Source organism: Sciurus vulgaris, assembly GCF_902686455.1.
Source record: "Sciurus vulgaris genome assembly, chromosome: 15".
Classification (NCBI taxonomy): Eukaryota; Metazoa; Chordata; class Mammalia; order Rodentia; family Sciuridae; genus Sciurus; species Sciurus vulgaris.
In genome coordinates, this window is record NC_136476.1 from 69,820,344 (window position 1) to 69,847,715 (window position 27,372).

Below are 27,372 nucleotides of genomic sequence, written 5' to 3' on the forward strand. Positions count from 1 at the left end.
GTTCCAGAACACTAGTGCTGTTTTTCTTTTTCCAAGTCATTAACCTGTCACCTCATCTAAGTATGTGAATGATAACTGGAAAACTAGGGGGCTGGGGTTGTGTCTCAGTGGTAGAGTGCTTGCCTAGCACATGTGAGGCACTGGGTTTGATCCTCAGCACCACATAAAAATAAAATAAATAAAATAAAGGCATTGTGTCCATCTACAACTTAAAAAAAAAAAACTGGGGAGTTACCCACACATGGTTTTGTTTTCTATTGATATCCAAAAGGATTGACAGGACTTAAAAGCCTGCTGACCTCCAATTAACTGAGCTGCTTAAGCTACCTGGCCCAGGGAAAACAGACCTTTTCTTGAAGGCGTGTTAGCTTCTGCTGGTGGGCATCCCTCTGCGCACACACTTCCTGGTACTGCTGCAGGTGCTCGTCCTTGGCGGAGGCCAACAGATGCTCACACTTTGCTTCCCACTGGGTCTGTAGCTCAGCCTGCACCAGAGACAGCTGCCAGGAGGAAGCAATGACCATGCCCTGGGGGTCCCCGCTGAACCAAGGAAAGTCCACCCTTCATAAAGTAAAAGACTACATATACTTAATAGATTTCATCAAGAAACAACTGTTTGAAAGAACTTTATTACTTTACTTTTGGTACCGGGGACTGAATTCAGGAGTGCTATACCAATGAACTATATCCCCGGGCCCCTACTCTTTTTATTTTTTTAAATTTTGAAGCAGAGTCTGGCTAAGTTGCTAAAGGTCTCACTAATTGCTAAGCCTGGACTTGAACTTGTGATCTTCCTGCCTCAGCCTCATGTGTGCTAGGATTACAGGCATGTACTACCATGCCCAGTTAAGATCATAATTACTTTTAAAATAAATGTACTTTTTAAGTGGAGGAAAGAAGATGTCACTGGTTGTCAGGACTCTAAAAGATACTCCAACCAGACAAATGTGTGACTGTGCAGACCTAAGTCCCTGGAAGGCAGGGCAGGGCAATAATGAGGTCATCACTTTTCAGGGTTTGGACCCTGAACTTCATAGGTTCAAAACTATTTCTTTTATTTTTTGCAAAATTCCCAGACACGATCAAATCAAGGGCACCAATGCATTCTAGTTATAGATACATGCACATATAGATTTTAAAAATACAATGAAAAATGTAAATGTCAAAGGGACTAGAGATCCAGCTGCGTCCTGCCACTATCCCTGGTTTCCCTTCCTAACTACCTAAATAAATCCCTTCTTTTTTCAAGGGTGATAATGTACCTGAAGGATGATATCTGGTAGTTGAGAACTTTGCATGTTGGGAATTTTTTTGTACAGTTTTTTTCATGTTTATATTATATAATTAGATATTAACTTAAAGAGAAAAGAATCTGGACACTGTAGTGCACACCTGGAATTCCAGCAGATTGGGAGGCTGAGACAGGAAGATTGCAAATGCAAAGCCAGCCTCAACAACTTAGCAAGGGCCTAAGCAACTTAGTGAGACCCTGTCTCAAGCTAAAAAAATTTTTAAAAGAACTGGGGATGTGGCAGGGGTTAAGCGCTCCTGGTTCAGTCCCTGGTACAAAAATAAAAATTTTAAAACATAAAAAATAAAAAAAGGAAAGAACATTCTCCGCTTGATCCTGGCTTTCTTGCCTATATTTGGATTATCTTTTTCCACCTTTCTCCAAGGTGAGAATATCAATTGTGAGAAGTGTCATTCTAGAGAATAGGGTAGAAACTAAAAGCTTTTCTTTGAGTCTTTTTCGTTTGAGTTCTTCACACTTTTATTTCCAGAGTTTCCCATTACCTGCTCTGCAGCTGCTTGGTCTGTGGACACTCGGGCCTTTTTCAAGAGCTGTCGAAGCTTGTCCAGTTCCTCCTGGTGTGACTTGCGAATCTCATCCATCTCCTCCTCGGCCTGGCAGCGCTCTTGAGCTGACTTCTTTTTCCTTTCTGAGAGGTTCTTGAGAACAAGAGAACCACCATCAGCTCTATACAGTTAACACAGGATAAGCAGGGAGGGGGGAGGTGCTCTTGACCTCCATGGGTCCTTACTCCACTTATGAAAATTGTTCATTTTTTAGTTTAGTTTTTTCTCTTTAACATTCTTGGCTACTGAGAGAGAAAAATTGTGATGAGAAGGCAAACAAGAACTTTATCTACCACCCTATCAAGAACTGGGGAACATCCTTACTCTGACAAGGGTAAAGGAAAGCAGACATTCTCACACCTTGCTGGTAGGAAAATAATGTTTATACCCTCTTTAGATGGCAATCCAGTGAAAAGCTTCCAAAAATATGCATACCCACAAATTCCGCAAATTGCAATTTATCTTAAGGAAGCAGTAAGTTATTTACACAAAGACTTGTAGTAGTGTCTATAGCAAGGAAAGACTGAAAACAGCCAAAAGATCAGAATAAATAGTTTTAAAATGCCCTAAACTGAACAATCATAAAATAAACTGTAAACATAGGTCAGATAGTTTTCCTAAAAAGAAAATGGGCCCAAACAGCCTTACTAGTGGCTTTACTGATACCTCAGGAAAAGTCTTTTTTTCCTTTCATATTTAAATTGTTCTAGAACACAATGCAAGATAGAAATCTTCCCATTTTGTTCAAAGGACCTAGTAGTTGCTTGATATTACAATTTTAACTAACAAAAGATAAGGAATAAACAAAGTTAAAAGAGAACCAACTGGAAAGATATTTGCAATACTTGGCTGATAAAAGATAGATACTCTTAATAGGGCTTATAAATCAAACTAATATTCTAATAGGAAAGAGAAGGAAATTAAAAAGAGAATTAACAGAAGAAATGCAAATAGGTATAAATATATGAAAGTTTTTCTATTAATAAAAATACAGAGCAAAACAAGATGGTATATTCCACCTGTAAGGCTAATAGAAGATTAGATAAAGTGGTGTCTGTAGTGTTGGGAGGAATGTGGAGAAATGGGCTTGCTCATTTGGTGCTGGAACTGTAAGCAGCATACTCTTCTTTGAGAATAAGCAATATTGATTAAAAAGATTTTGGATGTGCTGTATTCCCATCGATCCCAAATTCTAATTCAAGTAATCCATCCTTTGAGAATGCTCATGTGAATTTGCAAAGGTAATTATACAGAAGGATGTGCACAGAAGCTTGAAATAATGAAAAAATAGAAACATACATATCCACTGATAAGTAAATAATTAAATACATTGTGGGAAAGCCTCACAGTAGACTACTATGTTGTAGTTTTACTGTGTGGTAGTTTAAATAGAAGGAGAAAGATCTCATTCTTAAGTAGCAGTGTCCGTAGTACTTCATTACAAAGCATTTAACATAAGCTCATATTTTAAATGCTACCATATATGTATGTTTAAGTGAGTATGTATGTTTTATGCATACAGAAAACACTCTGACAAAATCACACATTGTTTATAGCTGTTACCTCTAACACATGACATGAGCCAGGGGACAAAGACAACATTTTTATTTTATACTTTTCTGTATTAATGTGCATGTTCTAATGGATACAAACTATTATAATTTTAAAAGGAAAATAAAAACAGATAAACAGCTATTCCTGGCCATTAGGACCCAAGAGAGAAACCTGGCATGTGGAACTTACCTTTTCTAGGGACTCCTTCTCAGCTCGTAGATCAGTCAATTCCTCCTCCAGGGACGTTACTTTGAGTTCTAGTTGTCTCCTGCTCTGCTTTTCACTTTTGAATTTGGACTGTGCTTGCTCTGAGGTTTCCTGGAGCTCTGGAATATTAAAAGCAGGAAGACCTGGCTGCAGAACCAGAGCCACCACGGATGATGTGGCATTCCAGAAGCTCGTTCAAAGCTGCATGCTTTGGTCTCCCCATCCTACCACACAAGCAGCCTCCTCTAAGCTCCTGGCATCACCACACTGACCTGTGATAAGAATTATCAAGTCACCAACCCACAGTTACCTAGAATGAGTTATCTCTCTATTATATACATATCACCTTCTACACATGTAGAATGGAAAAGAAATGTTCCAGTCGGACACCTTCAAAACCAATCAATCCTAAATTCCATTTCAGTCACCATCTTACCACATTGCCTGGGTAAGATAGGCTCAACTTGTCTGGTAGGACACTCTACCAAAGTTTGTTTTTAAAACAACCCTTCGCAAACAAGGTTTTTTTGGATATTTTTTAAATTTAGTGCACCAAAATTTATCTCTTTGAAAAAGCTTCTGAGGAAACTGTCACAGAGCAAGCACCACAAAAGCAGAAATGATATATCTGTATGTTACTCAAATCTAAGATTGTCCAGCACATTCACCTCACATGGGCGCAAGTGATGCTCTAAAAGGAAAGGGATGTATCTTTAAGGTGTCACTCTGCCAACTGACACCAGTGCTTTCTATCTAGTGGGCAGTGAGCTTGCTTCCATCCAACTGTGCCGTTATTCCAGTTACCTCCTTCCTAGTGCTCCCATCTGTGCACTCCACACTGGATGCTAAACACCAGGGCAGATGAGTAGATGTGCTGGTCATCACGAATCTTCTATCCATCACCATGTCCTGGGCACCACTTTTGTGCCAGGCACTGAACTAGCACTTACTTGAGGAAAGGACTTTGTAAAGATGAGCAAAATACCATCCTTGCCCTCTAGGGACTAGCATTCTAGAGGGGAAAATAGACATGTAAATGGTGCTTATTGAAAGCTAACTGCAAATATGGTCATAATAATGCATTAAGAATTCAAGGATTTTAAAGAAAAAGATTTGATGTTCTAGAAAACAACTGGGAAATATTCCAAAAGAGGCAGAATTAGAAGAGGATTGGAGGCAAATTCTGATGAACGTGGGCAAACCAAGCCCAGAGAACAGCAAGATGAAGAGCAAGATGGGAGTGAGCTGAAAAATAGCCAGCAGGCTGTGGTACAGAAGAATTAGGATGAACTGGGCAAAATAACAGAAGATGAGCCACACAGCAGGGCCTTAAGTGCCAGGCTGAAGAGTTGCAGTCCCTCCTACAGAAGGAGAAACTGTAACAGGAAGTACCTTTCTTCTATGTCCACTGAGTCATGAATTAGAAAGACATTAACTCTTCCAGGCATACGAGGCCAGTCATAAGCACCAAAGATGTTAAAACAACACTTTCTCAAACAAAGGGGAATGATGGCAATCGATCAATTCCAAATGAATGGAGTCAGTCCTTTTGTTGTCATTTAGGTAAAATAATCATGTAGGTTATATACTTTACCTTGATTGTTGACTCAGTCCTTTGCAAACTTCATGATCATTATGCCAATGGGACTGAGAGGAAGGAAAGATTTTCATTCCTTAAGCTTAAGTGACAACAGTGCCAGCATCCCCAGCCACCAACATACCTGAGAGCTCTGCCTGCAGTTTGGCAACCTGGCCCCGAAGAAGATCTGCCTCCTTTGAGCTTTCTGTCAGCTGCAGCTGCAGCTCTGTTTCCTTCTTTTGGTGTGCAGTCATTTTGAGCTGCAGGTGAGAGACCTGGGCAGTGGCTGCTGTTAACTCTTCTGTCACCTTGGCCTAAATAGTAATAAAAGATGATGTCACCTTTTTTTGTCTCTAAGTAATGAATAACTTTACAGGACTAGGATGACTGAGCTGGTGGAAAGGAAGAAGCTAAAGCTACCCTTAACCTGCCTTGAGCCCAAATCAAGCCTTAAAAATGTGCAGCCTCTGACTCAATTCCCTCCCAGAAATTTGTTCTTAGAAAATAATTCACAAAATTACAAAAATTTTGCTGGGTGCAGTGGCACATGCCTATAATTCCAGTGGCTTGGGAGGTTGAGGCAGGAGGAGCACAAGTTCAAAGCCAGCCTCGAAATTTAGCAAAACCCTAAGCAACCTATGAGACCCTGTATCATAATAAAAAATAAAAAGGGCTGGGGATATGGTGGGTTTAAACTCTGGTACCAAAAAAAAAAAAAAATTACAAAAATTTTGCTCTAAAGCTGTTCAATGCAGTATTGTTTAAAGTTGTAAAAGAATGGAAAACATAAAATGCTAAAAACAAACTTGATTAAGCAAATTATATATATCCATCCTATATGAAGCTATTAAAAATGGTGTCTGAAAGGAACACTTAATGGCATGGAATAGTTACAACCTATTGTTAAATGAAAAATATAAGTAGATTATCAAATAGTATGTTAGATATAATTCTGTTTTTATAAAATGAACACATTCATGTGAAGAAGGGTGCTGGAAATAAAATGTTTTTCAGCAAGTTAATCTAGATAGAATTATGAGTGCTTTATATTTTCTTCTTACTTATCAGATGATATATTTTATAAATGAATTTTTTGAAAAGATGTTTCACAAATAATTCTGTTGAAAATATAATGTTTCTGCTGCTCAAAAATTAAAGATATAAAAAGTAAACAACAAGAAGTCTCTCCCATCCCTATATACTTCTGCTTGACTATGCAAAGGTAACAAGATAAAAAGTTATTTTTCATCTTTCCCTTCTGTGTAAAGTAACTCTTTTTACAAAAACTAATATGATTCTTCCCCCCTTTTCATACAAAAGAGAGGGCAAACTATATATATTCTCTATTAGTACATGCAGATCTTTTTCCTATTTCTTTTTAAAAAATATCTGTATGGTATTTTACCATGTGAATAAACTGTATTTATTCGCTATTGCAAGACACTTGGTTGTTTCCAGTCTTTTCCCATTACACAAGACACCAATGAATAATCCTGGACACATGTCATTTCATTGGGGTGCAGGAGTGCTTTTAGAGGATTCCCATACGCAGAACTGCTAGATCATAGAATAAATACTGCTGTAAATTTGTACAATATCATCGGTTTCCCTTCATGAACCCTTTTACACTCCTACCAGTGTTATCAACACTTTTCAAAAATTTTAATTTCTACAAATCTGAAAAATGGTATTTGTGCCATTTTCTAGCTTTTCTATGATGAACATGCATCTTCTTAGTAATAAAAGGATATTTTAAAATCTAAATTAAATACCTTCAAATGTCTCATTTGTGCCTTCTTACAGTGTTCACTGGCCTACCTGTTTTAAAAGTGTTTACTCTTTCACTTATCCCAAAGCCTTTATCAGCTTTTTAGCTTCCATTTAAAATCTGACATTCTGACTTTCAACTTCTGCATCTATAATTCCTCCTAGAAGCACTTTAATTTCCTTGACTTCTTCAAGTATTTTAAATGGGGCTCTATACTAGCCAAACATGGACCTACATACTGTATAAAGAACCTAAATACTCTCAACCAACATCTGATGAAACTGAAATGACTATCCTGGAAAACTCTCTAATGATATTCTGAATATTAAAGATGATGATAACAAAGATGATTAAAAGAAATGTCAATAAAAAAGAAACATCCAACAAAGGACAGAAACCACATCCACTTCACCTAAACTGATGTGTTGTTGTTGTTTTTTTTTTTTTAATATTTTTTAGTTGTCAAGGGACCTTTATTTTATTTATTTATATGCGGTGCTGAGAATCGAACCCAGGGCCTCACACATGCTAGGCAAGCACTCTACCACTGAGCCACAACCCCAGCCCTAAAATGATGTGCTCTTACAACGTACAGGAGAAATCAGATGGCATGAGAGGCAGTGAGTTATTCATCTTGGGCAACCAGTCTTGTTTCCTGGACAACTATGTATTTCTGCACATGTATTTCTGTTGGACTTTCTCTCCCATACTATTATATTGCTACCACTATTACTACTTCCATATTACTACACTTTATACACATTTCTGCAATTGTCTAATTCTTACTATCATTTATGCTTTCTTACAGTGTTCACTGAGCCTACCTGTTTTAAAAATGTTTATTCCTTCACTTATTCCAAAGCCTTTATCAGCTTTCTAGCTTCCATTTAAAATCTGACATTCTGACTTTCCTAAGGGCAAGGGAAATAAAATGAAACTGTATATAAAATAAAAATGGGCTATGAATGAGAATCTGAGAATACATATAACCTTTGGAGCAATCTCAAGATACTTAATTTTGCTTTTTGGTAGCCTCAGGTTTTTATCTGTAAAACTCAGCCATGAAGAAGAATGACATTATGGCATTTGCTGGCAAATGGATGGAACTGAGACTATCATGCTAAGTGGAATAAGCCAGTCCCAAAAAGTCAAAGGTCAAATGCTAACATTAATCCAAAATGGGAAGGAGGGGAGATTAAAAAAACAAAAAAGAAAAAAAGAAAAAGGAAAAAAAAAGTGGGGAGAGGGAATTTCATCAAAATAGAGGAAAGACCAGTAGAATAGATGAAGGGGATTAGGAGGAAGAAGAAGGGATGGGAAAAGGGAAGAGCAAGGAAACAAACTGACTAAACTTTCACATAAGCATGGATGTGGCAGGGTGGGTCCAGTGTCAGGTGTGTCCACAGGACACTAATAAAAAATAAAAAATAAAAAAAACAGTAAACCATAAATGGATTCAAGAGGGATGGGCAGAGTGGAAGGAGGGGAGAGGGGGCAGGTGGGAAGTGCTAGGGACTGAATCGGAGCAGGTTGGGTTTCATGCTTTTGTGAGCATGTCAAGATGGACCCTGATGTTGTATCAAAACTAAAAAGAACAGAAAAAAAAAAAAAAAACAACCCACAATTGACAATGGCATCTAGAACTTTCAGATGTAAGCGTGGTTTTCATCTGTCCCATGTAGAATTAAGTTTCATTTGCTGGCCCATGAACACTGAATAGATACAGAGTCCAGAGAGCTTTGCATCTATTCATGGCTCAAAGAGTTCACTAATACCAGACCAAGTACCACCCTCACAAGACCTTGTAGCAGCTAGGACCCCCTGGGAGGGACACATTTCAGAAAAGAGGCAATGGAATGGACAGTCACTCTCCTGCCAAAGGACAAGCAGAGTGGAAGGTTATGCACAAACTTTTTTCTCTCAGGTCTTTAGCCAGAAAGACCTACTGGAAATAGAAAAATTCTTTTACCCCAAAACATATGTATACACACAAAGAAATCTGTAATATATTAACAATGGTTATCTTTGAGTGGAAGGATTATGAGTGATCTACATTTTATGTTTGCCTATCTTTATTTTCTAAGTTTTCTAGAATAAACAGATCCAACTTTTATAATCAGAAAAAAGTATATGTATATATCTGTGTATGAATTATGTGTGTGTGCATTATATGTTATGGTTTGGGTATGAGGCATTCCCCAAAAGCTCCTGTGTTACTGCAAGAGGTGAAATGATTAGACTTGAGAGTTGTGACCTAACCAGTCCATCCCAGTTTGAATGAACTAAGTAGGTTGTAACTATAGGCAGGTGGGGCATGGCTAGAAGAGGTGGGTAATTGGAGGAATGTCCTGGAAGGGTTCACGTTCCCTGCACCCTCTCTCCTGCCAGCTGCCATGATTGGAACAGTTCTCCTCTGCCACACTTTCTGCCATGATGTTCTGCCTCACTTGGGGCCAGAGAGATGGAACTGACCAACCATGGACTAAACCTCTGAAACCATGAGCCAAAATAAACTTCTCCTCCTCTAAGTTGTTCTTGCCAGGTATTTTGGTCAAAGAGAAAAAAAGCTGACTAACACATTGTGTATACAATGACACTTTTAAAAATGTCAAGATAGGCAATATCAAGTGAGAAAGAAAAATAACAGATGCCTATACCGTGAATGGGACTGCTTCCTGATTCCCACCCTGACTCCCACTGCCTGCAGGGATGAAAGGAGCTTGATTATCTTTGTTTAAGAGGAGAGCTCACTGGGAGACCATTAAGTAATAAGTCAATTAAAGAAAAAACAAAAAACAAAAAACAGGGTGAGTCAAGACTTAAAAAGTTTCACTAAAATAATAGTGACCATGTAAAGCATATGGTACCTGGTACCCTAGTCATCAAGAACAATGACACTTAGCCCAGGAGATTTCCTCAAACAGATCCATGTAAAGCAAGGGATCTAGAGCCTAGTGGATGTTTGCCACGTGGTAGCTGTGACTCCTGTTGCTATGACTACTACTGTTTTTGCTACTACAAATAGATTATCTACTGGGTTCAAGAGACTGTCCCAGACATCTTTGGGGTTTAGCAGCATGAATACAGTTGGGCAGATTGACAAGCTAATTATGACCTGTAGGCCAAACTGGCCTACTGCCTGTTTCTATAGATAAAGTTTTATTGGAACACACACACACACACGCATACCACTGATGTTCAATATGAATCATGTGTTGAATTTTGAAAAACAAAGGCAGTCCAGAAGCCAGGTGTGGTGGCACATGCCTGTAATCCCAGCTACTTGAGAAGCTAAGGCAAAAGAATCACGTAACTCCATGAGTTTGTTTGACATTGGTGCAGGCAACATAGCGATATCTTGTGAAAAACAACAAAAAAGCAAGCCAGGCATAGTGGAGCACACCTATAATCAAAGCCACTTGGGAGGCTGGGGCACGAGAATCGTAAGTTTGAGGCCAGCCTTGGCAATGTAGCAAGGGTCTAAGTGACTTAGTGAGACCTTATCTAGAAATGTTAAAAATGAAAAACTAAAGAGAAGGGGTCCTGAAGATACAGCTTAGTAGTAAAGTGACACTGGATTAAATCCCCAGTACCAAAAACAAACAAACAAAAATAATTACCAAATGTGTGTAGCTACCACTTTTGGAGACTGTGACAAAAGAAGTGAATCCTGTACCTGGGTAGATAACAGAATTGAGAACTTTTTAAAGTTCTATCTTGGCTGGATATACTAAATTAGAATTTATGGAGGTAGGGTTTAAGAATATATAATTACAATCAAGCTCTGAAGCAGCCAGTACACTGGAGAGCCACTTTTCTTTTCTTTTCTTTTTTTAAATAATTTTTTAGTTACAGATGGACACAATACCTTTATTTATTTATTTTTATGTGGTGCTGAGGATCGAACGCAGTGCCTCATTCGTGCTAGGCAAGTGCTCTACCACTGAGCCACAACCCCAGACCTGGAGAGTCACTTTTCTAGAACAAGCTATAGAAATCACTTTTGCCCTATAGTAATAGTGAGGACAAACACTATTTGGATGTCCCTAGCAGACCAAGGGGGAATGAAAAATAAAAGAAAAAAAAATGAAAGGAAGAAGTAAGAAAAGGAAAATAAAAAATAAAAGCAGAGAAAGGAAAAACAGTAAAAGGTACAAGGTGAAATGATTCCAGTACCACTTGATATGAATGTTACAGGTTGCACATTTGGATCTAGGAATTAACAGTCAGCCACAGCAAACAAGTGAGGGTTTAAGGTAGCAGAGGAGCATCAGAACTGGATAGGGCTGTGCAGGGCAAGGCACTGCATATCTGAAGATCAGGGGTCAAAGACCTGGATACTATGGCTAAGCAAGCTCAAAGATTAGCATAAGACATTCATGAAGGAATCTTTATCATTATCAGAATATGAGAAAGTGAGTGAACTATACAAGTTAAAAAGTACACTCCCAACTTTTCATGTTTTCAAGGAAACCTCAAATATAAATATAAACTTCTTTCTTTTGGGGGTACCGGGGATTAAACTCAGGGACTCTCAACCACTGAGCCACATCCCCAGCCCTTTTTCGTGTTTATTTAGAGTTAGGGTCTCACTGAGTTGCTTAACGCCTCGCTTTTGCTGAGGCTGGCTTTGAACTCCGATCCTCCTGCCTCAGCCTCCTGAGCTGCTGGGATTACAGGCATGCATCACCACACCCAGCTTACTTCTTTTTTAAAATTCTTGAGAAAATAGCAGAAAAAAGGGTTGAGATCTCCTAGCCTAGGAGCAATGTCCCAAACAAGAAGGAATCCATTCTGGATGAAATATATCGCTGGAGTGAGGGGACTGGGCTCCAGAATCAGTGATTCTGACCCAAGACCAACTAGGGTCCTCAATGCTGCTCCAGAAACAAGTCAAAATTTCTAATTCTGAAAGAACTGAAGTCACAGCAGTACTCTGAATCTGGGTTTCCAGATGAAAGAACAAGTTGAACCCAGGAAGCTCACCTAGACAATCTCAAAATCCACTACACATTTGTTACCTGGCACAACAGGAATTTTCTGTTGATCCTTTAAAGAATAAATTTAGTCTCTTTCTCTTTCTCCCTCTTCTCCTCACCCTCTTCTTTCCTTCTCTCTCTCTGTCTCTCTCTCTCTCTCTCCCCCTCCCTCCCTTCATCCCTCTCTTTTCTCTCTTTTTGGCACCAAGGATTGAACCCAGGATGTTTTGCCATTGACCTACATCCCCAGTCACTAAGTTGCCAAGGCTGGCCTTGAATTTGTGATCCCACTTCTTCAGCCCCCTCAGTGACTGGTTTACAGGTATGAGTCACCATGCCCAGCTTAAATTTAGTTTCAAACAAGTTGCGTAATGCATACATTAATCAAAAGACTAAGATCAGTGATTTGTTTTTTGTTTTGTTTTGTCAGAGATAGAATCTTGCTGTTGTCTAGGCTGGCCTCAAACTCCCAAGCTCAAGGTCAGCCTCCCAAGTAGTTAGGACAATCAGCATATGCCAGCACCTGGCCAATAATTGTTTCTGAGTCATCTTATTGCAAAGCACATTATAAAACAGAAATGCAGATGATGAATATATGATAATCTGTTCAAGTTCTCTTCCCAAACATGCAAACATTCTGCTGAGAAGCCGCCTGGTAAATACCTACATTGGACCACTCCTCAGCTCAACACATCCCAACCTGGGCTTTTCTCTGCCCAGTTAATTTACCTTCTCTTGTTCAGCATGCAATACCCTTGCCTGTGTGTTTTCTGTGGCTGTTTGAAGTGAGTTGTTCCTCTTCTCCATCATCAGGTTACTCTGCTCAACATACCTGTGACAGAAATAAGGAAAAAGAAAACATTTATCAAGCACTGAATGTATGCCAGGCACAACCCAATGCACATTCGGTCCTCACAACACTGCTCTGAGCTCTCATCACAAACCATACAAAAGCATTTTATTTTCCTTAGCTCTGCAGTAATCAAGTTGGAGGCAGCAAACTGGGTCAGAGGTGAATTGCTCTATATAACAAAGAGGAAAGGAATTTAAACGGCTATGTAGAAATGGGGAATGAGGAAGGAAAGAGACAAGAGTAAGAAGGCTCCAAGAAAGAGAAGAGATGAAAAGAAAGGCAGTTTTCCAACCCCATCACATGGAAAGCAAGCAACACCATTGGAGAAGAAAAACACAGGAGAATTTTTTTTTTTAAGTGAAATGTGTTGTAACATGTTCTCCTAGCACCCCAAATCTTCAGAAGGATCCACAAAAATTATAAAATGCTTAGGTTTTACATGGGAATCAGTGACGTTCTGGTTGGTAAAATAGTCAGCCTGCATGGAAAAGAGAAAAGTTGACATCAGAGTTTTCCAAATATTAACACCATTTTTGGAGGTGAAGAAACCAGGGCCTGCCAGAATAAACAAAATGCCCAGAGATACACAATAAATGAGGGCAGAGTGAGAAGCAAAATACAGGTCTGTTTTACATCATATCCCCTGAGTTCTTTCTATTGAAAAAGAAAATTGGCAATAATCCATAGGACAGGCAGGAAACAAATAGCAGAAATAAGGCTGGGGGTGGCTCAGTGGTGCAGTGTGTGCTTAGCAAGTACGAGACCCTAGGTTCAATCCCCCGCATCACCAGAAGTGCTGACCTAAATAAACATGTGTATTAAATTGGGCATGTACACATTAAATCCTTTTATCCATCCTAGCCAGGCCCCGTACCTGTCATTACCTCTGATTCCGTTCAATGAGTTCACTGATCTTGTCATTCTGTTCTTCTATCCGACTGCTCTTCTCAAGTAGCTCTTGCTTCAATCTTTCATTTTCCTACATTCAAAATGTATGAGGTACAAGGTAAATGTAAGAAAAGTGCCAGGTAAAAGGGAATCACCCTGCACTGACAGGTGACATTTACAACATATTTGAGACAAAAGTTAGGTCTTATATCCACTCAGTCATAATAATAGTTAAAAGAGCACATCAAATTATACCCAATGTATAAAAATCACTCCAATGGTTTAGATGCATAAATGACTAAAAATGAAGAAAATTCTGAAATGGGGGCAAACGCACAGCTGCCTTTTGACTCTATAGATAGGATAAGTCTGGACCAAATTAAGCCACAGTGGAATCTCCAGAATTTCCTAAAAGTAGCATTTATTACATGCTGGGGTGGAGGTTTTAAAGACAGCACCTCCGGGGAAAGAGCACGGGCGGGGCCTCCAGTTCAGTGTTCTGTTCCCCTTGCCCTCACCTGAATGATTCTCTGAATGTTGCTCATGATCATGCTTGTTTCCATCGTCACTGACATGCTAGGAAGAAGCATGGAATTGCCAGCACTCTGCTTCTGTAACTCTTCAACCTACAAAAGGGATGCCAGAGAGACCCCATAAGAATGCTTAAAATAGAGAAATAGAATTTACCCAAAATCTCACCACTTTTTTGAGAGAGCTAATGTGTTTCTGAGATAATCTGTAAATGAGAGCTAGTTTTTTCCCAAAATAAAGATAACTACTATTCTAGGAAAATCACGAGTAACTACTATGAATACAGGAAACCAAAGGAAAATTTATCTATAGCTCTGGTTACTTCCCATTTATAGCCAACTTGTACCCCCACTTCCAACCTAATCTCAACGCTGATTTGGTCACCTTAGTCATGAGATGATCCACTTTATCAGCCACTTTGCTGACTGCCATTCGAATCTCAGTGTTATGTTGCCGGGCTTCGGTCATAAGAAATGAAGCCATGTCGCCTGATCCTAAACAGACATAAGCCAAAAAGAAACTTATGGGGAGACTAGCATGTACACATTTTTTTAATGCAAAAAAAAAATTGGACTATATACAATGTACAAAAGTAGCACTTTAAAAAGCAAGATTATCCTTTGATGATACTTATATATAGCTGTGTCCCTGGGAAGAGAGGGGAATACAGTCAGAGAAGGCTTCACAGAGGAGATGACAGCCTTGACATGTGATAAAGAGTTTCCCATAGGGAGAAGGGAAATGGATCCCAAACAAGAGCTGTGTCCAGGAAGCTCTTACCACTCTGGAATCACAAGTTATACTACAGGATGTGCTGGCTTCCTCCTACCACTGTCCTAATACACAGGTGCTTACTAAGCAAAAGACAAACGGCAGTGAGGCATGGTGACATATGCCTATAATCTCAGCAACTTGGGAGGCTAAAGCAGGAGGATCACAAACAAACTGGAGGCCAGCATCAGCAACTTAGTGAGACCCAGTCTCAAAAAAGGACTGGGAATAGAGCTCAGTGGTAGAGCTACAAGGTGCAATCCCCAACACAGACCAAAAAATAAAAATAAAAACAAAAAAAAAACTAAAGAACAAGGCAGGATACCATCACAGCTGTTTACATTTCACTTTGCTTTATATGTTCTCATAAGACACGCAGACTTGTACTTACATACAAAATACCTGGAAAGTTACCTAGGTAACTGTTAACGTTGATTTCCTATAGCCAGGGGGATTTATTGATTGGAAAGAACAGTAACTTTTAACTTAATACTCTTTTGTACTGGGGATTGAACCCAGGGGCACTTAACCACTGAGTCATATCCCCAGCCCCTTTTTTTATATTTTGCTTAGAGACAGGTCTTTATGAATTGCTTAGGACCTCACTAAGTTGCTGAGGCTGGTTTTGAACTTGTGATTCTCTGGCCTCAGCCTCCCACACCACTGGGATTACAGGTGTGCACCACGGCACCCAGCTAAAGGTATATTACTTTGATAATTTAAAAGTCACCAAAGTTGCTTTCACGTGTTACTGAACACCCACCCAGGAGGCTTTACGCTTTCTCCCAGTTTCCTCCTGTGTTTGCTCTTTTAGTGTTTTCTACAAACTCCAGCCACTCTAAAAGGAATTCGAAGGGCTAGTGGGAGAAAATGCAAGAAACAAAACACAGAAAGTGGGCCTGAGGGGACATTTTGGGGATGATGGAAAGAGCCTAAAAATGGACTGTAGTGATAGATGCACAACTCTGAAAATGTCCTCAAAAAAATCTTTGAATTGTATACTTAAAATAAATGAATTGCACGGTATATAAATTATACCTCACCAAAGCTGCTAAAAAGAGAAAATAAAAGAAGAGAAGAGAAGAGAAGAAAGAAAAGAAAAGGGTAGAGGGCTTTGGGAGTGAAAATGAAAACAATGTGAAGAAGGAGAACGTGGAGCATGGTGGGGGCAGAAGATGAGTGACACAGGGAACAGTGCCCTACCTTGGAAATGGGGAGCCTGGGACAGTGGTGCTGGGTACAAGGGTCGGACAGGCTGCAGCTGGGAGGTGACTGTTGATGCCTGGGGATATGTGTAGGCGTGCACACCTGCATAGGGCTGAGAAAGGGCCAAGTTACTGCCACCTTATGAAACATTCATGTCTGTCTTTCTTTCTTTCTTTTTTTTTTTTTCTTACAATTTCCTGTGATTGAATAAAGCAGATAAGCTGGGAGGAGCTCAAACTTACTGAAGCTGGAAACAAATGAGATCAAGGTTAGACAGTGGGCAAGAACTGAAGCAGAGCTGTCTATGGAACCCAGTAGCATCCGATCATGAAGCCCCACTCACAAATTGAGGGGTGAGTATCTTGGGTCATCACCCAGTCCTCTGTGATAAGATTAAAGAAAATACGAATTCATTCCCCACCATTAGGCCTATTGCTTAACACATTTTAAAACTAAGTAAGTTCTGTTTAGTTTTTGTTGAGGCAAAAAAGGAGAAGTGTTCACTGAGATTCCAAACCAAATCAGCCAACTTCCAAAGGATGCCTCTCCCCTGTTAGATTCTGACACTCATCTGTGTGACCAAGAGCTCTCATTTTGCTTTAAACCTCAGTCACCTCAGCTGTGAGATGAAAATAATAATATCGCTTCATAGGGACTAAATGAAGTGATACAGGTAAAGTTCTTAACAACTGGTAAATTAAGTGCCTCAAAACAGCAGCTACTGTTATAATGAGGAAGTTATCCATCCTCAGAATAAGGAAATCCAGCTCATTTCCAGGGACAGCCATAACTACCCACCAATTATTTAAACCAAAAAAAAATTTTTTTTTCCTCCCTGAGATGATAATTCTCCATTGAGGGGGCAATGGAACTTTTTTCAGTTTTAATACTCTCACATTAACAGGGCATAGCCTGCCTACTATCACTGCCACCTCTTCATCAAGAATCCCAAGGAAGTAGCCCCTATGTCACAGGGAGTCTGTTTTATTCATCAAGTGTGCTGAGACAGAAGAAAGAGTCTATAACCCTAGCAAACAGCAGAAGCAGACAGGCTGCTGTCACTGCCTTCTGTGATAACAGAAGAAAATCTAGTTTAAGAGATCACTTTTAGAAACTAACTGGACAGCAGAGGCCAATTGTATTTTCTGTACAGCTTCCACACTCAGCCTATAGACATTCTGCTGGGAATTGTGCAGAATGTTAGCTACCAACCCTTTGATAGAAAAGAACAAAGAGGGTATGGATATACACCCCTTGACTAGATACGAGTGAAAAGGAGAGGAAACATATATCGACTGCACCTTTGCCACATGCACCGACTGAACTTTTGCTACGAGCCAGGCTCAGGCCTTGAACTAAGTGTTTGGCTTGCTCTTGCTCTGAATCTTCACTAGAAGTTGTAAGCAGGTGATTCTTTACCCAGTTTAGAGGTGAGAAGGTTGTGAAAATAATAGCTTTGAATTACTATGTTTTTAAATGATGTTACCTGAAAGGACTGGGCATTTCCAGACACAGTTGAGTGGGAATCAAGAGATGCAACTTGCATTAAGGCAGCAGCAGGTGTTTGGAGCCCAGAAACAGATGCCTGAGGGGCTAAGATAAAGCAAGACATTTTCACTGTTAGCCCCCTTTACTTCTTGGTACAAAGGTAAACTAGAACCTTCCATACCCCCATGCTTCAGACTCGACCACTTCCTCACCTAGTCTCTGAAAATGAACTCCACTGGTGTCCCAGCAATGGGCCAGTGGAAGGAAACAGTATTCTCACATGCATCTGACTCAGACCTTTGATCCCATCAGCTGACAGGATGTATACGATAACACACAGGCAGATGTTTCAATAGCTGAGTGCACACTTCCAAAACTGACAATGCAATGCAGCACAAGTCATGATAAGAAAGCCAAACACATCTCCGGATCTGAAAATGCCTTACCCAGGGACCAACGAATAAATTTTGCACTCCAGCTTAGTCCTCAGTACAAAAACAACACAGTCTAACTATCTAAGGAACAGTGATGACAATTTTGGTGCTGACCCAATTCAAGGGCACAGAGCCTCAGAGAGGTTCCTTTCTTACCCTGTGAAGTCATCTGTGGTAACACTGGATGAGCAGGCTGAAGAGAGGGCTGGACAGATGGAGTCACCAGGGGTTGTCCAACTCCTCGCTGAGCATTCACATCCTGAAATGGGTATGAGGTTTGGTCACTATGTGTGGACCCTTAACTGATGACTGAGCCTGACTGTCTACCCTAAACCTACATCTAGCACAGAGTTTACAGGCAAAGGAGAGGAAGGAAATGCAAGCAAAAAGCCAGGAGCTGAGCGTGTGGGTTGTGGGGAGGAAGCACTCAATTATGCAATAGAGGAAGAGCTCTTCTCCATGAAAACCATAGCAAATAATTAAATACAGCTAATTTCCAGAAACATTCTGTTGTTGATATTTCAGAAGCAGCCAAACTCCAGCAGCCAGCTCTCCGATATGTATAGTTTCCCAAACCAGCAGTTACCTTGACTGATCTGGTCTGTTCCTGCAATAGAGAGGTCTCTTGTAAGAAAACCCCAAAATAATCCAGCTTCTTCTCTTCTGCCAAATAATTTCCATAGGCCTCAAGCACCCAATGAAAATTGGATAGAGTCATTGACCCTTGTTAACATGCTGATTTGTGGTAATATAGTTTTACATTATTTTCTGCATTCTTTCTTTTTATAAAACCAAAGCTATAACTCTAAATGAAGTTATTCTATATCTTCACGTTTCATGTAAGGAACAGAAAATCCTGAGGCACAAAATTCTGCTATACTGTAGTTCAAGGGCTGAAATCTCTTGGCCATTCTTTTACTTCAGAACTTCCTCTCACCCCCTGATAGACTTCTGGAAAAGCATCCTGGTTTTAGATCATTACCTCTCTAAATCAAATTAAATGTTTAACAGTGGAAAAAAGGAATTATGATAAATTGAGATTATAGAAATGTGGGTTACCTTTAAAGGCAATAATGCTTTGCATTATTTATTTATATTACTGATATTAATAAAGATGTTTATAACATTACATTAAAAAATCAGGTTGCAAAGCAATTTATTAAGAATACCTTTTTATTAATATTTTTCTTTATAATTTTAAATTATTCTACAACAAATAAGTAGCACTTTAAATTTTAAATAAGAATATCATATTATTCAAATTTCATTTCCAGAAACCAGATAAACCATAAGAAAACAATATTCCTCAGAAATCCTCTCATCTTTAAAATGTTAAGCTCTAAGTAAGAGCTTGCCCAGAAGAAAGAAAACAAAATTATAAAAAATAAAATCTATTTCATACATTTTTTTCAAGAACATTATCTTTTCTTCATTTTACATCAAAGGAAAAAAATCCTAAAGAATCAATCTTTTGGGCTGGGGTTGTAGCTCAGTGGTAGAGCACTTGCCTAGAATGTGTGAGGCACTGTATTTCATTCTCAGCACCACATAAAAATAAGCAAAATAAAGATCCATCAATCTTTATCTTTATCTTAAAACTTTTTTTTTTTTTTAAATTCAATCTCTTACATATTTCAATTTAATTAAGAAAGGATGGTTTTATTGGGCTGGGGTTGTGGCTCAGTAGAAGAGTGCTTGCCTAGCATGTATGAGGCACAGAGTTCACTTCTCAGCACCACATAAAAAAATAAAGATATTGTGTATATCTATGACCAAAATTAAAAAAAAAAAGAAAAAGAAGAGGAAGAAAGTGTGGTGTTATTCAATAAGGAGCTTTGCCACTGGGTAAAGAAATAAGTTAAAATTAAGTCATTTCAGATCATAACATACACTACATCCTAGGCAGACTAAAAATGCAAATCTAAATATGAAAAAATAAACGGTTCTAAAAAATAGGATGTTTCTAATATCTGAAAGTGGGAAGGCCCTCTAAGCATAAGTCAAAAGCAAAAAAGGAGAGAAAATCGATAGATATGATCTCAAAATTCTTGAACTTCTACATAAAAAAAACAAAAATACCACATTCAAAGTCAAAAGACTTAAGAGTTTGACCTTTAAGTACCAGACAGCACAAGTGGGAAGAATAACATTTCCTAAAAGGATCTAAACATTCCCCAAAAGGATCTAAACATTCGACTTACAAATAAGAATTGAGCACCTGTTTTGGGTTGGGCGTCCTGCTGCCTAATGACTAATCTTCACAGACAACAGAAATTCTAGCAAATGCAGTTCAGTATAGCTACTTTACACTGCCTAAGTCGTGTGGTGGATGTATGGAATTACTTCATTTCTCAGGGAAAGTATTTATCAGATTTGAAACATACGAATCAAGACCAACCTATCATTTTTGCATATAAACTCTCTTAAATAATATTCTGGATTAGAGGCCTAAAATGCAATCATTTTAACCAAAGAAAAGGAGATGAAAATCTTTGTACTTCTGGTTTCAATAAAGTCAGGGGGACATACTTCAATTTCTGAGTCATTGGAATCCAGCTGTGGTGGAAGAATGGGCAGCATGGGCTGGCCCATTTTAGCCATTCGAGAGATCAACTTGGCCTTGACTGTATCAGGACTCTAAAAAGAAAGAAAACCACACAAATCATTGTGACTAAAGTCTCTTACCTTCAGACAGCTCTATTTCTTTTTTTCTTTCTTTTTTTTTTTTTTTTTTAGTGTTTTTAGTTATACATAACATTAGGATTCATTTTGACATAATTATAAAAGCATGGAATATAATTTGCTCTAATTTAGTCTCCAGTACTTCCCCTTTCCCTCCCCTTCTCCCTCCCCGTTCTCTTGGCTTGACTATACACAGGTCCTGTGCTAAAAGTTTCTATATCCACTAAATGGCCCAAAGTGTGTCTTCAGAATTGAGAGTACATACCTGAAGGTACACAAGATGATCTCCTGAGGGAAGAAATGGTTACAATCTTCTCTCTTATTATTTTTCAACTATAAACATCAGACATTAAGTTTGTTTATAGGAATTAATAGTACTTTTATGCATATACTCTGTTGATAGATATATTTGGATCATGTGCTCATCTCTCTTAACCAATGGAGGTACATAATATATGATACATCAAGACAGGAGAGAGGACTAGTTACATAAACCATATCCACGCAACACAATAGTTTTGTGATCTACATTTAAAAAAAAAGAAAGAGAAAGCTCTTTATGCACCAACATGGGAAGATACTATTTAATGTACATAGTATGCTATTTTGTATGTGAGAGTAGGGAGGAATAAAGCATGTATTTTCATTTTATTGCCCCTGTATAAAGAAACATTGAAAGAATATATAAGAAAGTAGTAGCTGGGCACAGTGGTGAACACCTGTAATCCCAGCAGCTCAGGAGGCTGAAGCAGGAGGATTGCTGATTTCAAAGCCAGCCTCAGCAACTTAGCAAGGCCTAAGAAACTCAGCAAGACCTTGTCTCTAAATAAAATACAAAAAAGGGCTGGGGATGAGGCTCAGTGGTTAAGAGACCCTGGGTTAAAAAAAAAAAAAAAAAAGTAGTAATGGCAGTTACCTAAGGGGTGTGAGATGGAATAGGGTAGATGGGAACAGGAATAGGAGTGAGTCCTTGCAATGTGTATCTCACTATAGTGTTCTGATGATTGCCATATGAATTACCTATTCAAAACAGAAAAAAATGTAAATGTAAAAATGAAAAGAAAGCCCAGGAGAGGTGGTACATGCCTGTAATCTCAGAGGCTCGGGAGGTTGCAGCAGGAGGGTTGCAAGTTCAAAGCCAGCCTCGGTAAAAGCAAGGTGCTTAGAAACTCAGTGAGACCCTGTCAGGGCCGGGGATGTGGCTCAGTGGTTGAGTGCCTTTGAGTTCAATCCCAGTAAAAAAAAAATAAATAAACATAAAAATGGCTAATTTTACATTATGCAAATTTGGCCTCAATTTCAAAGAACAAAGTTATGCCAGTGTTGTTGTGGTACAGCCTGTAATCCCAGCTATTTAGGAGGCTGAGGCAGGAGGATTTCAAGTTCCAAGCCAGCTGGGCAACTTAAAGAGACCCTGTCTCAAAATAAAAATAGGTATACAAAGGGCTGGGAATGCATGTAGCTCAGTGGTGCCCCTGAGTTCAATCCCCAGTACTGCAAAAACAAAAACAAAAACAAAAACAAAAAACAAACAACAAAAACTCCACCAGAACAAAAGTATAAAAAACAGGAAAAAAAAGTTGAAGGTGATTAGTCTACCAGAAGTTATTGAAGAAATAGGTAACAAGAATAGTTGTGGCTAGAGTACAATAAAATCCACACTGCAAAAATTATTGTGACTGTTCAAATATCTGAGATTATGATTTTTTTTTTTCTTCTGATTCTTTGGTTTAGTCTTCAGGCTTTATGGGATCACTGTTTACATGTATCAAACCAACTGTTTGCTTAATAATTTCTGCTTTGGGATGAACATAAACAGGCAAAATAGGGTTTGAGAAAACTAAGCAGGAGGATCACAAGTTAAGTCTTTATTGACCTCTTACAGTATGGCATACACAACACTAAAAACTCCATAAGCATTATTTTACTTAAAAATCATAAAAAAACTCTTCAATATTGGTATCTGCATTTTACAGATGAGGAAATAAAAATGAAGTTTAGAGAAGCTAAGTTGCATAAGGTCACAGAAAATAAGTAGTAGAGAAAGCCTAGGATTAACTACGTAATATTCCTCTTTGAATACACTATGTTTTTTTTGTTCCAAATTTCTTTATTTAAACTCATTGAAAGGAATAAAATTATATTTAAAAAAAGAATAATCTCACAAACTGAAACAAAAAGAACAAGTTGGTAGGTTTTCCTGAAATACAGATCTAATTAGTTGTAGAATGGACTCCTTGTTCCCTACTTTTGTCAAACAAACAAAAAAATGATTTTTCCTATTTAAGGCATCTTAAAAAGTACTCTGAATGCTAAACAGGTTATTCAGGTACAAAGTTTCAGCCCTCCAACAGGGATTAAGAAAAATCAAAGGCTGCTACAATTTCCTTCCTTTTAATATCAAATTGAACATGCTTCTACTTTTTATATAAATTTGAGAATGTCACATGACCAAAATTTCAAAAATCTGGTCCTATTTTAGTAAAATCTTATAACTTCTTAAGTTAGAATGTCCAAAGTATCTGAGTTGGCATCCCACTGACTGAAAGGGTCCAGACATAGGAAGAGCTGATCTACTTAAATATTGCCAAAACCAGTCAAAAAGCAACCATCCCAGGAGATCTGGATCAGGTAGAAATTTATACCACAGCCTAATTCCTAAACCAGCAGACCTGCCCACAAAACAGATCAAATCCAAATGGTTCATAAGTAACACAGAGTAAAATTACAGAAAAAGTCACTTTATAATTCCCAAAGCTCTAAACTTAGTCATTCCCACACTGGGTTTCCCCTCACTTTTATACTGATAAATATATCAAACTAAAAACTTTCATTCTTGACTACCTCAATAAGATAATGAAGACAATTGTTAGCATTTTCATTCTATGCCTAATTGCTTGAGTGTGCTAGTTTTGATTTACACAGGTAATAAAAAGCTTAAATCAATTTTTTAGAAGTTAATAATAGTATTCCTAAAATTGAATGTATTTTAATCAATGATCCCTCCCCCACCCAATGTCATTCTCCTAATAATAATCACAACTACCACTATTAAAGATATGCTTCACATAGGCTCTGAGTGCAGAGCTTTACAAATATTTCTAGCCCTCAAAAGAGCTGTAAAAGAAGGCTTCAGATATTATTTCCATTTTCATAATAAAGAAGATGAGGATGAGAGAAATTAGATAATTTTCTCAAGGTCCCATGCTTATAAGAATCAAGATATTTTCCCACTTTTTTAAATTAATGCATTATAGTTGTATATAATGGTGGAATTTGCTGTTACATATTCATACATGCACGTAATATAACAATATAATTTGACCAACATCACTCCCCCGCACTTCCCCCTTCCGCCCTCCCCCGCATCCCCTCGTCCCTTTCCTCTAATTCTACTGATCTCCCTTCAATTTTTATGAGATTCCCCACCACCACCTTTCTTTCCCTTTTTCCTCTCTAGCTTCCACATATGAGAAACAACATATGACTCCCAACTTTCTGAATTTGGCTTATTTCACTTAACATAAGGGTCTCAGGTTCCATCCATTTTCCAGCAAATGACATAATTTTATTTTTCTTTATAGATGAATAAAACTCCATTTTTGTGTGTGTGTGTGTGTGTGTGTACATTTTCTTCATCCATTCATCTGTTGATGGACACATAGGCTGGTTCCATAGTTTGACTATTGTGAATTGTGCTGCTGTGAACATGGGTATACATGTATCACTGTAGTATGATGACTTTAATTTTTTAGGATAAATATCAAGGAGTGGTATAGCTGGGTCTTTTGAGGAGCCTCCATACTGGTGTCTGTAGTGGTTGTACTAATTTACGATCCCATCAACAGTATAAAATAAAGTATCAAGATTTTAACTCAGGTCTGTCTATGCAAAATCCCAAGCTAAACTACACTGACTCCCACATAGGAGAAAATAAATAAAGTAACCACTGATTTCTAACCTAAATCAAGGGTTCTCAACATTTTTTTCCCCTCTAATCTAGAAAACCCTAGGCACATGAAACATGACAGTGTTTTATAGTCTGTAGGTCATGGTATTCTACTGTGTGGATATGGTTTATACAACTAGTCCTCTCTCCTCTCTTGAGGTATCAAACTTTTTTTTATTATGTATCCCCATTGGTTAAGAAAAAATGAGCACATAATTCTGAATATGTCTATCAATAGATCATACACATAAAAGTACTACTAATTCCTGTAAATAAATTTAATGTCTGATATTTATAGTTGAAAAATAATAAAAGAGAAAGTTATGACTATTTCTTTCTTTCCCCACGAGATCATCTTGTGTACTTTCAGGGGTACATACTCTCCATTCTAAAGATAGCACTTTGAACCGGTTAGTGCATACAGAAGCATACCACATACCACATACCACATACCACAGGGTCTATGTATACTAAATGCCAAGTCGGAGTTAAATGGGCCTGACTCACCACTGTCATCCTAGGAATATGAAACCTCTATCTGCTGGGGGTTGAGGGAAACAGACTCTTATACTTACTGTATTGACTGTAAGCTGTTCACCGAGGGAGTTAGATTTGGTACGAAAACCCGGCTCCCTGAAAGCAAATAAAACATAATCACAAATCCATAATCACAAATCCAGATTATACTAGACAATCAAATTGTTTTTGAAAATGTTTGCCAATCTAACAGCTATAAAACAGATTTTAAGCAAAGCATGGTGGCACATGCCTGTAATCCCAATAATTTGGGAGGCTGAGACAAACCATCAAAAGTTCAAGGCCAGCCTGGGCAACTTAGTGAAATTCTATCTCAAAAACAAAAAAGGGCTGGTGATATAGCTCAACAGTAGAGCTCCCTAGGTTCAAGAACTAGTACTATAAAATATGAAAACAACTCAGAATTGTAGCTCTTCTTTCGTTTTCATAATCTTCAAATGTTAGTGAAGATAAACAACTTCCAATTCAAATACTTATTATTTATATTTTTTCCATGAGTATATGTTTTGTATTTATGCTCCTTGCTCAATTTTCTTGAGCAAGTTTTGCAGGTATCCTTATCTGACTTAGTGCTTCTACAGACTATGAATGTTAATACTCTGTCAGAAAAATCTGACACAAATTGTTTCCCTGATTCCATTTTTTCAGATAATGAAAAGTACTGTAGTTTTTAAAAAATTTTTAATAGTTGTAGATGGACAACATGCCTTTATTTGTTTAATTTTATGTGATCCTAAGGATCGAACCCAGTACTTCACAAGTGCTAAGCAAGTACCCTGCCATTGAGCTCCAGTCCTGCCCAGTACCATAGTTTTTAACTATGTCCCTATTTCTGAACTCCTCTAGGAATCATTTTTATGAACACTAAAAGAGCTTGATACAACTCCAGTGTCTTACACTGATTTGAAAGGCATCGATGTGGGTGGTGACACAACAGGATCAGCAGAAAGGCTGTCAGCACCAGGTATGGGAGAAGGGGCCGCGGAATCCCGAGAACTAACACTCTGCCCATCAGAGCCAGAATCTCTGGCAAACTTCACCTAGGGAAAGAACCAGCACAGGTGGAACAGGCTGCAGGTATCTTTTCCCCTCCACACATCTCTCATTTTTCTTATTCCTCATCACACAAGCCATCGCCTGTTCATTGTAGGCAAATCAGAAGATTTAGAAAAAAAGATAAGGTCATGATCTCTTACACTTCAACTACCATTATATTATCTGTGTATGTGTGTGATGTGTATTTTGTATTTTTTACAAACATGGGGCCACACTGTTTTGTAACCTGCTTTGTTCACTCACTGACATATTAACATGTTTCCAGGTCACTAAATCTTAATTTCCAATTTTATTTTTAATTACAGACGAGTACATCTAACTTGTATTTACACCCCTTTCTCAATTTTTCTTCCAGAGTTTTGCAGATATCCTTAATCTAACTTAGTGCTTCCTTAGACCACGAATATTAATACTTTATTAATATGACTTCAGAAAAGGGTCATTCCCTTTTCTGCCATGATCCATAAGGAAAAGTTTCCAAAGGATTGATTTTTGGAATGGAAATCATAAATATTTATGCCATTGCAAAATATACTTTCCAGTGCCTCAATATTAGACATTCATCTTATTTCTATCATAAGTAATGCTTCTATGTAGCTTTATTTCTACATCTTTGCACATGATCAATATTTCTAAAGTATAAATTCCCTAAAGTTAAAATATTATATAAAAAATATGCTCAGCTGGGCGTGGTAGCGCACGCCTATAATTCCAGCAATTCAGGGGGCTGAGGCAGGAGGATTGGTGTTCAAACCCAGCCTTAGCAATTTAACGAGGCACTAAGCAACTCAGTGAGACCCTGTCTCTACATAAAATACAAAAAAGGGCTGGGGATGTGGTGTAATGGTTGAGTGCCCCTGAGTTAAATCCCTGATACTCAAAAAAAATAAAAGATATGTTCTTTTAGGGCTTTTAATAAATACCATTAAACTTCCCACCAAAGTGAGCTAATTCATATACCACAAGCAATGTATAAATCTTTCTCAGCAATAACAATCTCTGTCATCCTTGTCAATTTAATATGCATATATAA

At 38.2% G+C, this 27,372-nt stretch overlaps 1 protein-coding gene across 4 annotated transcripts in view; it reads right to left on the bottom strand.

The window, feature by feature from the left end:
• FKBP15 (FKBP prolyl isomerase family member 15) overlaps window positions 1-27,372 on the bottom strand; it is a 60,186-nt gene that overhangs the window by 9,774 nt on the left and 23,040 nt on the right. For 2 of the 4 annotated variants that reach the window (XM_079112576.1, XM_079112573.1), the window contains exons 10-23: window positions 26,181-26,323; window positions 25,322-25,379; window positions 20,645-20,752; window positions 18,272-18,374; window positions 17,680-17,786; window positions 16,191-16,305; window positions 14,601-14,710; window positions 14,204-14,311; window positions 13,682-13,776; window positions 12,674-12,776; window positions 5,340-5,511; window positions 3,601-3,737; window positions 1,795-1,950; window positions 348-500 (exon numbers count right to left, since the gene is read on the bottom strand). In XM_079112576.1, coding sequence (XP_078968702.1) covers window positions 348-500; window positions 1,795-1,950; window positions 3,601-3,737; window positions 5,340-5,511; window positions 12,674-12,776; window positions 13,682-13,776; window positions 14,204-14,311; window positions 14,601-14,710; window positions 16,191-16,305; window positions 17,680-17,786; window positions 18,272-18,374; window positions 20,645-20,752; window positions 25,322-25,379; window positions 26,181-26,323 — 1,668 coding nt within the window. The remainder of the gene's footprint in view (window positions 1-347; window positions 501-1,794; window positions 1,951-3,600; window positions 3,738-5,339; window positions 5,512-12,673; window positions 12,777-13,681; window positions 13,777-14,203; window positions 14,312-14,600; window positions 14,711-16,190; window positions 16,306-17,679; window positions 17,787-18,271; window positions 18,375-20,644; window positions 20,753-25,321; window positions 25,380-26,180; window positions 26,324-27,372) is intronic. The other 2 variants (XM_079112575.1, XM_079112574.1) reach the window with 2 other exon arrangements.